This window comes from Aethalodelphis obliquidens, unplaced genomic scaffold (genome assembly GCF_003676395.1).
Source record: "Aethalodelphis obliquidens isolate GAN/ISIS:26980383/991018 unplaced genomic scaffold, ASM367639v1 scaffold79, whole genome shotgun sequence".
NCBI classification, from domain to species: Eukaryota; Metazoa; Chordata; class Mammalia; order Artiodactyla; family Delphinidae; genus Aethalodelphis; species Aethalodelphis obliquidens.
The window spans coordinates 7,550,384-7,565,313 of NW_020838023.1; the positions used below are offsets into that span (position 1 = coordinate 7,550,384).

Sequence of the window (14,930 nt, forward strand, 5' to 3'; positions counted from 1 at the left end):
TAAATACTAAACTAAGATAAACATAAAACCAGAAACAAATTAGATGCAGAAAGCAAACCCCAAGTCTACAGTTGCTCCCAAAGTCCACCGCCTCAATTTTCGGATGAATCATTGTCTATTCAGGTATTCCACAGATACATGGTACATCAAGTTGATTGTGGAGATTTTATCCACTGCTTCTGAGGCTGCTGGGGGAAATTTCCCTTTCTCTTCTTTGTTCGCGCAGCTCCTGGGGTTGAGCTTTGGATTTGCCCCGCCTCTGTGTGTAGGTTGCCTGAGAGCGTCTTATACCTTTTGGGAAATCTGAGGTATTCTGCCAGCATTCAGTAGGTGTTCTGTAGGAGTTGTTCCATGTGTAGATGTAGTTTTGATGTATTTGTGGGGAGGAAGATGATCTCCACATCTTACTCCTCCACCATCTTGAAGCCGCCCCCCCCTTGCCCATTTTCTAACTTGACTTTTTTGGGGGTTGTTTTTTGTGTTAGTTTTTAACTGTTGAGCTTTGAGAATTCTTTATATTTTAGGTAATAATCCTTTGTTGGTTATGTGGTTTGTAAATATTTTCTCTCAATCTATTGCTTATCTTTTTATCTGTTTAACAAGGTCTTTTGCAGAACAAAAGTTTTAAATTTTGATGAAGTCCAGTTTATCTGTTTTCCATTTTATGATTAGTGCTTTTCATGTCAAGTCTAAGAACTCTTTACCTGGTGTTAGATTCCCAAAGATTTTCCTTTTTATTTTTTTCCCAAAAGTTTTATATTTTACATTTAAATCTATGATGTGAGTTAATTTTTTGTAAAGGATTTGAAGTTTAGTTTAAGATTCCAGCACTACTTGCTTAAAAGGCTGTATTTCTGCCATTGAAATTACCTTGCAACTTTGTTGAGTATCAGTTGGAGACATTTGTGTGTGTTTATATCTTGGTTCTCTTTTCTTTTCCATTTGGTCTATGTGTCTAACCGCCTTCCAATGTCATACAGTCTTGATTTACTGTAGCTATATAGTAAGTCTTAAGATTGGATAGACTGAGTTCTCCTGTTTGATTATTCTTTTTCAAAATTGTTTTTGCTATTATACTTCCTTATCATCCATGTAAGTGTTAGAATAATATTTATATAATACTTATATTTTATATTTAATTTATATAATAATCTAATATAAATATTAGAATAATTTTTATTCTACAAAAAGGCTTATTGGAATTTTGATAGGAATTGCATTAAATCAATTTTCAGTTATCAAATATCAACTTAGGAATAATTGACATCTTTAATCTGTTGATTCTTCTAATCCATGAACATAGCAAATCCCTCCATTTGTTTAGATATTCTTTGAGTTCTCCATCAGCATTTTGTAATTTTTAGGATGCAAGTTCTATACAGATTTTGTTCTACTTACATTTAGTATTTAATTTTATTTTGAGAAATTTTAGTTGTGTTTTTAATTTTGGTGTTCACATTTTCATTGCTAGTATATACAGATATAATTATATTTTTGTATATTTACCTTGTACCTGCTGACCCTATTATTTGAAATAATTAATTATTTATAGGAGTTTTTCTCTAGATTTTTTGAGATTTCCTATGTAGAAAGTCATATTATTTGCAAATAGTGATAGTTTTATTTCTTTCCTTTTGATTTCTGTGGTTTTTATTTCCTTTTGTTGCCTTATTTCACTGGCTAAAACTTCTAATATTGTGTTAAATGTGATGAGAATGAGTATTGTTGCCTTATTCTCCATCTTAGAGGGAAAGCGTCTGCTTTTCAAGTGATTGGTCCATTTCCTAGAACTTGTAGAATTCATGTGTGTAGAGTGGTTTATAGTATTCCCTTATTCTTTTGATGTCTGCAGGGTCCATAGTGATAGCTCCTGTTTCCTCCAAGATATTGGTAATTTTTGTCTTCTCTTTTTAAATTTTTCTTTCAGGCTTGCTAGATGTTTGCATTTTTTTCAAAGAACTGGTTCTTGGTTTCATAGAACTTCTTTATTTTTCTTCTTTTTTTTATTTCATTGATTTCTGCTCTTTCATTTTCTTCACTTTGCTTGTTTTGGGTTTATTTTGCTTTCACTTTTCTAGATTCTTTAGATGGACTCTTAGATTATTGATTTGAGATGCTTTCTCTTTTATAATGTAATTACTTAAATGCTTTAAATTTCCTTCTCAGCACTGCTTTAGCAATGTCCCTAAATTTTGATATGTTGTATTTTCATTTAATTCAATTTAAAATATTTTTTAGTCTTGACATGTCCTCTCTGACCCATTGATTATTTAGAAGTGTGTTATTCATAGTTTCCAAGTGCTTGGGCTTTTTTATGTTATCTTTCTGTTATTGGTTTCTAATTTTATTTCATTGTCATCAGAGAACACACTCTGTATGATTTCCATTGTTTTAAATTTTCTGAGGTTTGTTTTTTGGCCCAGGATATGGTTTATCTCGATATATGCTCTGTAGGTGCTTGGAATGGATGTGTATTCTGCTGTTGTCACATGCAATGTTCTATAAGTTTTGACTAGATCCTGTTGGTTGATGGTCTTGTTGAGTTTTATATCCTTGCTGATTGTTTTGTTTTGTTGTCTTATCAATAGTTGAGAGAGAGATGTTAAATATCCATCTAAAATTGTGGATTTGTCTGTTTTTTCTTTCAGTTCTATCAGTTTTTACTTTATATGTTTTGCAACTCTTTTTTTGCTGCATATACATTTAGAATGCTAGGATTTCTGGGTTGATTAACGATTTATCATTATGTAATGTCTTTCTCTGTCTCAGATAATTTTCTTTGTTCTGAAGTCTACTTTATCTTATATTAACACAGTCATTTCTACTCCCTTTTGATTAATGTTTACATAATATAATTTTTAAAATCTATTTACTTTCAACCTTCCTATATCATATTTGAAGTGGATTTCATGTAGATAGCATATAGTTGATCACATTTTTAAATCCACTCTGATAATTTCTTCCTTTTAATTGGTATGCTTAGGCCATTTTTATTTAATGTAATTATTGATATGTTTGAGGTTAAACCTACTTTTTAATTTTTATTTATTTATTTTTTCAGTTTGTTCTCTCTGGTTTTCACATCTCTGTTTTCTTTATCTTTTTTTCCCGTGGGTTACTTAAACATTTTTAGAACTACATTTTGATTCATTTATGATGTTTTTGATGGAATCTCTTTGTTTATCTCTTTTAGTGGTTGCTCTAGTTATTATATTATATAAACATGACTTATCCCAGTCTGCTGATGTTGATATTATACCAGGTTGAGTGAAATGGTGAAACCTTACCTCCCTCAAGTCCCTTTACCATATCTGTGTGTAATACAATTGTCTTAAATATTTCCTCTCCAAAAATGTTGAACCACATCAGAAACTGTTATAATTCTTCAACCACAAAACATAATTTAGGAAACTTGAGAGGAGAAGTAAACTGTATTATATTTACCCATACTTTTATGCTTTCTCTCATTCTTTCTTCCTTTCTGCAGTCCCAGAAGTCCTTCTTTTTGTTATTCTGTTTAAAGAACCTTTAGTCCTTCTTTTGGGATAGGTCCATTGGTGAAAAATTCTTATTTAATTTTACTTTATCTGAGACTGATTCGATTTTCCCTTCATTCCTAAAAGATATTTTTTGTTAGATAGAGTTTTCGTTGACAGCTTTTTTCTTTGAATATTTGGAAAATGTTATGCCACTTTCTTCTGGGCTCCATGGTTTCTGATGAGAAATCTGCTGTCATTAAAAAAGGTCCCCCTAAAAATAAGGTGGGTGTCATTTCTTTTCCATTCCTTTTACGTTTTTTTCTTTGAGTTTAGTTTTAGGAAGTCTGACTACAGTATATTTTGGGATGAGTTTCTGTTGGCCTATCTATTTGGGGTACACTCATTTTCTTGAATCTATAGTTTGCACCTTTTGTCAAATTTGAGAATTTTTCAGGCCTTATTTCTTCAAGTACTGACTTACCACCAGATCTACTGTGATACCATCCCAGAGGGAAAGGGGAGTGGTGCCTCAGTACTACCAGGTGGGGATGGAAGTCCCAGCTCTTCACGTGGTTTCCCCATATATCACAGATGGAAGTGAGGTGGAAGGATTTGTTACTGCTTGTCAGGGATGATTGTCTCTTTTCCCTATTTGGCATTTTCTCCTACCACCCTGGTTGCAGATAGGATGAGGGTAAATGTTGGGGCACTCTGTTACAGTCAGGAAAGGTAGACGTCTTGACTCCCCACTTGACCTTTGCTGGTATGAGTGGGGATGGGGCCACAGTTGGGGTTTTTTTTCCTGTGACTTTTGTTTGGACTAGAGCAGTTATTGCCTAAAGGTTTTGTGTCTTGGCAGGCTGCTCCTTTCCTGGCCCTTTGGCTAGAGAGAGCAGGCTTCAGTGGATTATTTTTGTCTGTATTTGTTTGTGTTTCTAGGTGGCTGGATTCTTTAGCTCTATGTCTAGGATACATGAGGCAAAAGGAAATTCAGGGAACTCACCACTGTACCGTTCCCTGGGTCCAACAGTCCCTTGCCCATCTACCTTCTTCCCTTTACTTTTCAGGGTCTTACGCTTGTCTTATACATAATTTCCAGAAATTTTGGTTGTACTTGAGGGGAAGAGTAGGGAAAAGCACATCTGCTCTATATTCCTGGATGCTCAGCCATCATGGAATTTTTAACCCTTGTTCCTCATGATATCATTGGTCTACAGGTTACACCTGGTTAATAGGGATGTGATCGAGAAGAAGGTAATATCCAGATCTTGCTTTAAGAGTTTGGTTTTATTTGCTGCCTTTACTGTACCCAGGGTGTGGAGTGATTCTATTCGGCTACTTGTCCCTCTCTCTTCCATCATTCCTCTTTCCCTGGACTAGAACTCTTGGGACTAGGTTGGGCGGCCAAGTAGTAGCTTCCTGAATAAATTTCTCTGAGGTGCTTGATGAGATGACTTTGGAGCCCATTTTTACCCACAAAAAATTCTACATGTGGTTGCTGATAAAACATGTAATAAAGTACCTGGTCATAGTTATCGTTCCATAACTATGTTTTTTTCCCCATTGTTATGGCTACTAAAGTCCCTTTAAGTAAATGCCCCTAGCAGATAATAAATCTTAAAGTTCAAGGACTTTAAACTTTACATGTCCCAAATCTTTTACAGACTCATAGTTTTAACATGTATATAACACACACAAAGTGCTAACATGATGTTTAGCTTATAATGGACATTCAGTATATATTAGTTGCTTTTTCTTCTCTTTTTACTTTTAAATACTGGCCACTTGTTGAAGTCTTCAGTATAGAGGCGGTACCCTCTGTTGCATAAAAACACAGGCTCTTGTGTCAAGAAGCTTGGGAATCAATCTCATCTCTGATACTCACTAATAGTATGACTTGGGCAAGTTATTTCACATCATTCTGACTTGGTTTTCTCACCTACAACATGGGAACAATAATAGCAGCTATTGAGAATTAAATGAGGTAATACTTCTAAAGAGCTCAGAAGAGTACCTTTAGATACAAACTCAATGTTGTGTTTTTGTTTTTGTTTTTTTACTATTCTATAGCAAGAAAGTTCCTTAGAGTCAAGGGCTATGTCTTATTTAAGGTTGTATCCTCAGAACCTAGCATAGTGATTGGTACCTCATAGACAAATGTTTCAATAAACAAATGTTGTCCAGGCATACCTTGTTTTGTTGTGCTTCGCTTTATTGCGCTTTGCAGATATTGTAGTTTTTACAGCCTGAACGTTTGTGACAACCCTGTGTCGAGCAAGTCTATTGGTGCCATTTTTTTCAAAAGCATTATTTTTAAATTAAGGTATGTATATTGGGTTTTTTTAGACGTAATGCAATTGCACACTTAATAGACTACAGTGTAAGGTAAACATAACTTTTATATGTATTGGGAAACCAAAAAAATTGTGTGACTTGCTTTATTGCAGAGGTCTGGAACTGAACCCACAATATCTCTGAGGTATGCCTGTAATGAATTACTGAATTAATTTATCTAGAGATGAAAATCTTAGAGGCAGCATAAAATCAACAATCATTTCTGACTAGTGGAGTTTCCTAGGTTCATAGGAAATAACTATGGGAAAGAGGCTCATTTGATGTGTTTCTTTAAAATTTAGCCTCAGCCCTTGCCACCACTGGGCCACCTACAGAACTGATTACTTCTGAAGTCACTGCCAGGAGCTTTATGGTAAACTGGACTCATGCCCCAGGAAAAGTGGAAAAATACAGAGTCGTGTATTATCCTGCCAGGGGTGGAAAACCAGAAGAGGTAATGAGGAAACAGTATTTTCTAACCATTATTTTCATTCTCTCAATTCTTGTACGGTAGTGAAGACAAGACAGAAATGTGTATATAAGGAGATTATCTGTCACAAGCATTTAAAATTATTTGACTGAAATACGTTTCCATGTGTCTATGTTGTTCTTCTCTCTCTCTAGGTTATGGTATTTACATCCTCTCCTCTTACCTCCATCAAGGAACCTTCAGAACTGGTCATGTGTCCATTTCTAACACAACTTATTTTGACTTTACTTTTTTGTGATTTTAAAAATTAATGAGTTCTAAGGCAAAAGGAATCAGTCGTTAATTATCTGGCCAGAATCCCCTTTTGCTACTGATATTTTCTTTCTACTTTGTGAGTGGTCTGAACTTTCTGCCTTAAGGAAGTCTGTGTGTTCCAAATAATGTGGGCATATAGTCCTCCAGGGTTTGGGATTTCCTGGATGTTTGCGGAGATTCGTGCAAAAGAGAAGCCATAATAAAGCACCTGTGGCTGGCCTTTCTCATGGGTTGGCCATCACAGGAGAGAACATCTATTGCCAGATGATTGGATGGTTCCCATTTCATGTCTGATACAGGGACTATGTTAAAATGTGATGAAATCTCCCTTTTTTTGTTTTTAATTATTAATTAATTAAGGCTGTGCTGGGTCTTCGTTGCTGCGCACAGGCTTTCTCTAGCTGCATTGAGTTGGAGCTACTCTTCGTTGCGGTGCGCGGGCTTCTCATTGCGGTGGCTTCTCTTGTTGCGGAGCACAGGCTCTAGGTGCGCGGGCTTCAGTAGTTGTGGTGCGTGGGCTTGGTAGCTGTGGCTTGCGGGCTCTAGAGCGTAGGCTCAGTAGTTGTGACACACAGGCTTAGTCGCTCCACGGCATGTGGGATCTTCCTGGACCAGGGATAAAACCTGTGACCCCTGCATTGGCAGGTGGATTCTTAACCACCGCGCCACCAGGGAAGTCCCTCCCTCTCTTCTTTTGAAGTGCTAACACCTTATGTTGTTCTAACCTCTGACTGACCTCAGCATGTTTCACAGTTTTCTGCGTTATGGCAGGATTTATGTTTTTTGGTTTTTGTTTTTTTTTTTTCAGTGTTTGAGTAGATTCTAGAGGTTTAAGTCATCTGGACTTAAAAAAAAAAATCAGAGTGCTTCCAATTGCTCTATCTTTTTCATTACTAATAAACCTTTTAAATGCTTCCTAAGGCTCCATGGAAAAATATCACATGTCAACTGTTACTAAGTGGATGTGATTAGGATAACCATTAGCTTGGGAATGACACAGTTTCCATTAGATGTGAATTAGTAAGGGACTTTTGGACATACTCCTAAAAGGTGGGTCACTTCATGTGAGAATTCAAGAGGAGTTGACTGCCACAGTGGGAAAGAGGATGTGGTGCAAATAAGAAAATGTTTAATGAAAGGTTCTTGCTAGAGATATTTTTGCTTTTGGATTTCCAGTCTGCATGTGAGATATTCCATTTTCTCATTCCTCAAACTGTTCTTTCAACAGGTGGTGGTGGATGGAAGCATATCTTCCACAGTATTGAAAAACTTGATGTCTTTAACCGAATATCAGATAGCAGTCTTTGCAATATATGCTCACACTGCTAGTGAAGGCCTTCGGGGAACTGAAACCACACGTGTGTATTGAATTGTACCCACTTCTGATTCTGTATGACATTGCTCAGGTGGCTTAGTTGTGCTGTACGTAGTACTGGTCCATGCTATATTTGCAGTTTGCAGGTGCCATATATTGGGAGGGCTATTATAAAACTCTGGTATGTTTAGGAGAGAGAAATCTCTCTAAGCGATGAAGGGTGCAAAATACAGTTATTCATTTAATAAACAAATATTTAGTGAATTCTTATTATAAACTAAACAGTGGGCTTGAATTTGGTATTAGAAGTAGAGAAGGAGTTCTGTAGCTGTCCTGCCTAGTAGAATATTAGGGAAAGTGCATTACATCTGTTTTCTTTATGAGTATCACTGTAATTAAAACTTATGAATACTAGTCAGTCATTCCTTAACTCAGCAAGATCATGATCACACACACATATATACATGCACACATGTTCAGAGAATCCTGGGAAGAGATAATCTTAAGAAACTTGATCACCCCCTCATTTAGTTATTTCAAACATTAATTGAGTTCCTATTACATGCCAGATAGTATATAAAGTTGATCTAAAAACTCTGCCTCTGATAGACCAATAACAAGGTGCCAGGCTGTATGATAATTACACTCCCCATCCAACACGTTATTGGATTTATCCCTGAAAGCAATTTGTAAGGCAGCTGTTAATACTCCTGCTTTGCAGAAATATTTTTAGCAACAATCCCTGCCCTTAAGGAAGTTTTAGACTAGCAAAGGAGAAAATGCAACCCAAGGATATACAAACAAATTAGTGCAGTGAAGTACTACGGGCACGCCAATAGAAGTATGATAGGGAACTGCACCTGTAAGCAAAGTCCTGAACTTGGCATTGTGGTTGGGAGTGCAAGCAGGACCTGGAATTATATTTGAAAACAACATTTCGTAGTTTTTATTGACATTGTTTAAGCCAGGAACTTGCAATTTACTCTTAATCCCTACCTCTCCAATATGGCAACTCCTATTTCTTGATTATTTTATTGTTCTCAAACCCTATTGTTACCGACAGTCATGTCTCCTCACTGTCTCTGATTGAATGTGTTGATGAGTATCTAGTTATTCATGTATTTGTTCATCCAGCCCCCCATTCTGTCATCTATTAAGTGACCCAACAACTATTTTTAATGGCTGCTGCAGGTCAGACACTATGCTTGGTAATGGGTATAAAACAGCGGTCAGAAGAGTCTCCTACTCTTGACTGGCTCCCAGACAGCTGTGCCCATCACTGTAATGAGATATAAGAAGCTAAAAGGTGTCATTCCTGCTCTTAAACATTCATTATGTTTACCTTCCCCAAAGGGGCTTATATGGCCATGTGAACAGATTCAAGGACAAAAATTACCTGAAAAATATGTTTAGTTTTAGACCCTAACATATAGATAGATACCTTGAAATAAGCAAGCACACTGATAAATGGCTGACCATTAAAAAAAAAACTCCTCTTGCAGTTTCTTTACCTATAGTTTCTGACCTCGAACTGTACGATGTGACTGAGAACAGTCTGAGGGCGAGATGGAACCCAGTGGCTGGAGCGTCAGGGTACCTGATCCTTTACGCTCCTCTCACGGAAGGCCTGGCTGGGGATGAAAAAGAGGTAATGCATGCTGCCTACCAAAGTCCTAGAATTTTTGACTTCCTTAACATAGTTTGGTTTGTTTTTACTACAAAGATTTATAAAATTTATAAAAGTCACATTAGCAAAAGAAAAAAATCACTTGTAATTCCACCACCTAGAGGTAGCCATTGTTATCATTTAGTTAAGAGTCTTTTCCAGTGCATTTTAACCACAACCAATGGGAATGGTTTTGTAGTTTTCCTTGTAGTTTTCCTTTTGCTTACTGTGAATATCTTTCCATACCATTAAATAATATTTTATATAGTCATTTAAACAACTTTATAATATTCCATTGTTGGTTTGTACCGGGTCATGTTTAATTAATCTCATGCTATTGGCATTTGGATAATTTGCTATATAGGGGAATTCCCTGGCAGTCCAGTGGTTAGGACTCACACTTTCACTGCCAGGGCCCGGTCGGAGAACTAAGATCCTGCAAGCCGCACAGGGGCTCGGCCAAAAAAAAGAGATAATTTGCTATATAGATATACTTTTGGGACCATTCTTAACATATAACTTTGCATGGTTATCTGATTATTTCCTTAGGATAAATTCCTAGAAGTGAAGTTTCTTTTTCAAAGAGTATGCAAATTATTAAGGCTTATACTAGGTATTACCACCTTACTCTAGAGAAATTTTATATAATTTATATTGCTCTATGCAGATCACAAATGACTGTGATGACCCTATGTACACTGACTTTGAAAAATTTGTTTTACTAAGTTGAGAGGTAGATAAATGTATCTCATGGATGTGGATATTTTTGCATTTTTTTCCATTTTAAATGACGGATCTTTGACTTTCAAATCATTTATTTTAGTCCTTTTTAATTTATAGTTAACAATTATTACAATATGGATATTCAAGGAATAAAGCAGAGATGTCTGTGACCGTTGGGAGTGTTGACCAGGCAGGTGGAGGGGTTATGAGAGGGAGTATAGCACTCGACCCTTTAACATTATCTAAAACCTGCCTCTTTTGACAAGAATCTTTAGGGCCAATAATATGGTGATTCTAGTGTCAAGAACAGAATATTGGTGACATGTGTTCTTTTATTACCAAGGCCTAGACAGTTTTTGCCCACTTGGATTTAATGTCGATCTGAATTATTTTGGTGGAAGGGAAACTTTAAAATGATGCTAAAAAGACACTAAGCTTCACCAGGAAAGAGAAAAATAAAGAAGACAGGAATACCAGTTCACACCCAATAGATTAGCAAAGTTTTTAAAGTCTGATAATACTACATATTAGTGAGCATGTGGGGAGACAGAAACATTCGTGTAAACTGGTGTGTCAATTGGTACAGCTGCCTTGGAGAATAATTGGAAATATTTCATCAAGTTAAAGATATATACAAATCTTTAGGTATATATCGTTGAGAAACATCCTTCAAGGACTTTTCAATGCAGGCACTTGGTCAGAACAAAATATTGCAAACAACTGCCATGTTCATCAAGAGAATGGAAAATAATGGCGTATTTATACAAGAGAATCTCATAAGGGAATTAAATAGTACGAGCTCTGTCCCTGTGTTTCAACACGGCTAAATCTTGAAACCTAATATTGCCAGGGAAAAAACTGTAAAAATGTGACACTGAATGGTCCATTTATGCACATTGTTAAACATACTGAACCATATATTGCTTATAGATATATTTGTATGTATGCAGAAGTAAAAAAAAATGGATCAATGAGACACACTTCAACATTAGGGTAGAGGTGGTGAGAAAGGGTTTGTTTGACTGTATAGTGCTTTGTAAAATAAGATCTGATGTGCATATAACAAAATGTTGATATTTATTAAATTTGGGCGGTGGGTGCATCAGGGAATATTACGTTGTTTTCTCTACCTTTGTATTATATACACTGAGATATTTCAAAATTAAATATTTGAATTTGACCATACCACTGACAGTTGTATGACAGGGGACAGTCTATGAAGATATTTTTCCTCTTTCCAAAACAAAAATAAAACCATTCCTGTCACACAGGTGTCACACAGTTGTCACACACTGATAATGTTGGCTAGTTTGACTGACCCCCAGGGTCAGAAAAATCATCCCCAAATCAAGAAGCAAATTGCCGATTTGGGCATCAAGGTGGGTTGATCTCTTTGCACTCCTGGAAGGGACTTGCAATCCAAGTGGACAAGCCCGTCTGTTGAATGGGGCCACACTGGTCTGGCTCCATAGGCTTTGCAGCAAAAACTGGGCATCCAGTCAGAGGACTGGTGAGAATTAGCCAAGGGGTGAAAGATGCCCACTTGGCATCCCACTCTCAGCATGCCGCCTGGAGCTTACTCTCTTTGTGGAGAACATTTCTGATTCATCTCCACCCATGCTTTTCTGGGGACCAAATATTTGACACTGTTACTCTGGCTGCAGCTGCCACTGGTCCAGATGTAAAGAGTTATCCTAAAAGAGCACTCATGGTACCTTCAGTTTTATATGGTTTCATAGCTCCTGGTTCTAATATAAAATAACATGAGACAATGAAAAAAATTATGGCTTGAAACCTGTTTGATGAAGGGTTTGTGAGGAGGCAGAGTCTTATTACATAAAGTCTCACCTGTATTCAGCTGCGCTCTGATCAGCATGAATAATACACATGGGCAAACGATCTGATAATGTGTGTTCTTTTCAGATGAAAATTGGAGAGACCCACACGGATATTGAGCTGAGTGCGTTGTTGCCCAATACGGAATACACAGTCACAGTTTATGCTATGTTTGGAGAAGAGGCCAGCGACCCTGTTACAGGACAAGAAACAACATGTGAGTGGTTCAGTCACTCAGATGAAATGCTGTAATAAAAGCCCAAACAAATATGGGGATTCTGAATTAGAAATACTGGTTTAGGTTGAAACCTCGTAAGAGCTAATTGTAACGTAAGAAAATGTCTAATTTATTTAGGGGAAGGAAGTGTATTTCTTCTCGTCTTGTTGTTATTGAGTCACATGGATTCTAGAACTGAACTGTGGCATCCTCTAGATGATGCCACCAGTGTCCTTGTCTCAATCCAAATGCTAGAGCAGAATATGGGGGGAAAATATGGGCTTTGGAATCAGAGCAGCCAAGATGTGAATCCCAGCTAAAATCATATTTTGGGTGGGTGAAAATGGGCAAGTGATGAAGCATTATTGAGCCTGTGAAAGGAGGAACAATAACCTTATAGCGTGTGGTTGATAGAAGATTAAATACAGTAATACAAATGAAAGTTATTAACACACAGTTACTCAATATTTTTTTTCACTCCCACTCATACCAAAATTCACACTTTTTCTGAAAATCTTTGATGTCCTCCTGATCTCAGAGTATTATTATTATAATTAGTTTTTAAAAATTGAGTAAAAATTGTATTGGCAAGTCTAATTTGGGTCAATGTAGGGAGTTCATGATATTTTTAAGAGTTGTAGTTATCTATTTGAAAATGTGATATAGAGAAAATGCTACCCTGCCAAACTAACAATGTTTTGTCACCTACGATTAAAAATAGGGGTCTATTCATTGTGTTTTGAATAAGAAAGGGCAAGGAGATGGGGTCTCTCACATCCCTCTGAGCCTGGAAGGAGGTGAATAGCACGATTTCTACTGTGCTTTTTGTCTTGAAGATTCTACTTGAGAAACATACAAAGAAATTTAATGATAAGGAAATGTTCTCCCACATCCATTCTCTGTTAGTCGAGGCTATGTTGTCTTGCTCTTCAGAGGAAGACCGGTGTAATTAAAACAACAAACCACAAAACTGGGAGAGCCCAGGAAAGAAGGAGAAAAGAAATAAGTCAGGAAGCATCTAATATATCACTTAAGTCAATTTTGGGACTCTGTAGATTTGGAAGGAAAACTTTTCCCAACCACCCATCTCTCTGTTTCACTCAGAATACTCATTTGTTTATTCAGGTTTCCCCCACCCTTTAAAAGTAGTGTTCCCATGAAACCCTTCGCAAGCCAAATGACATAAAGCAAAGAGGCAATTAATTTTAGGACACATCTTGCTAATGGATGCACAAAATAAATCAAGATAAAGCACAGATGCTCACAGACAGAGTTCAAAGCTGTGGTGGCTTGATGCTGAGACGCTGAGTGTAGTTTCCAGGGGAAGGAGCTAGGCGGGGCCGCTCTTGCTGCCTGGGGTGCACGCTGTCTCCATAATGGTTTGCTGCAAAGCAAAGCTGAATGCTATTTTTGCTTTTGCCTTTTTTTATGAAAGCAAAAATCCTCTTTAGATTTCTTTCAGTCAGTGAAACCTTGAGTTAGGTACTAATGTTGGTCCTTTGCAAGAGCAAAGTGGCCTAAATTGAACTTTCAAAAAGCAGATACTTGTAGTTTTAAAAAGTGTCCGTGACTCTTTCCCATTAGTAGTTGATTTTTTTAAAAGTCCTAAAAATGATATCCTGGCTACCTGTTCCTGAGACTGACACTTTTATGCACTGAGGAAACTAGACATTGTTCCACTATACTGCCAAGAGTAACTGAACTCCAGAAAAATTTAGAGCTAAGTGTGCACAGCACTTAAAGTAATTACATTGCTTTTCTCTCTTGTACACTTTCTAGCCCTTTAAGTGTAGAGAGTCACCAAGTCCTATAGGTTCTTTATTACCATATAGTCGGTACATATGGAATTAATGAAAGTGTTAGCTTTTGGGGTGAGGAAACATCATGCTTATGGCTACAGCTGACAATTGTCATGATTTATCTCCTAGGTTGTTATTCTGCTGGTTCTATCGGCACAGGCTCTCAAATCAGTTGATCAATTGCCTGGGTTAAATTCAAACTGCTCTTATGCTTCTACTAACTGTGACCTTGGCCAAGTTACCTCAGTTTCATGATCTGTATAATGGGGCTAATTGTAACTCTATCCTTGCTGTCTAAAGTAAGGGTTTAATGAGATAACGTGTTACATCTCAGGCTCATAGAAAGCCTGCAGTCAATCTTAACAATTGTAAACCTGTAAAAGCTCACGAAGCCCTCAAAGATTATTGACAAATTTTATCTGTTGACTCAGAAAGGGGTCCTTCAAGGAGTGCAAAAAGCTTTGGAACTGGTAGTCAGGAATCTGCAGAAATATTAACACCTCTTTAAATACTTTTAAAGCCACAGCAAAGTGTTTATTTTTATCTAGTCTCCCAAAGCCAGCGGGATGTATCCAGGGTAAGACTCCTACTCGTTGATTCAAGAAATATTTATTGAGAACTTGCGATACTGGGGATAAAGAGGGGAATAAAATTAAACCAAATTCTGCAGTCCCCTGAGATTACAGTATATTTGAAGAGAAAGACAAGAGACCAATAAATGTGCAATAAAAAAAGAATCCGGGAAGGGAGTTAGGTAGTGTTGAGGTGGAAGGATTATTTTACATAAGGTGATCATGGAAAGCTTCACTGAGAAGG

At 36.9% G+C, this 14,930-nt stretch overlaps 1 protein-coding gene across 4 annotated transcripts in view; it reads left to right on the plus strand.

The window, feature by feature from the left end:
- Nucleotides 1-14,930, plus strand: part of COL14A1 (collagen type XIV alpha 1 chain) — a 257,518-nt gene that overhangs the window by 91,044 nt on the left and 151,544 nt on the right. For all 4 annotated transcript variants that reach the window (XM_027092565.1, XM_027092562.1, XM_027092564.1 and 1 more), the window contains exons 10-13: nt 6,116-6,267; nt 7,787-7,916; nt 9,376-9,521; nt 12,186-12,315. In XM_027092565.1, coding sequence (XP_026948366.1) covers nt 6,116-6,267; nt 7,787-7,916; nt 9,376-9,521; nt 12,186-12,315 — 558 coding nt within the window. The remainder of the gene's footprint in view (nt 1-6,115; nt 6,268-7,786; nt 7,917-9,375; nt 9,522-12,185; nt 12,316-14,930) is intronic.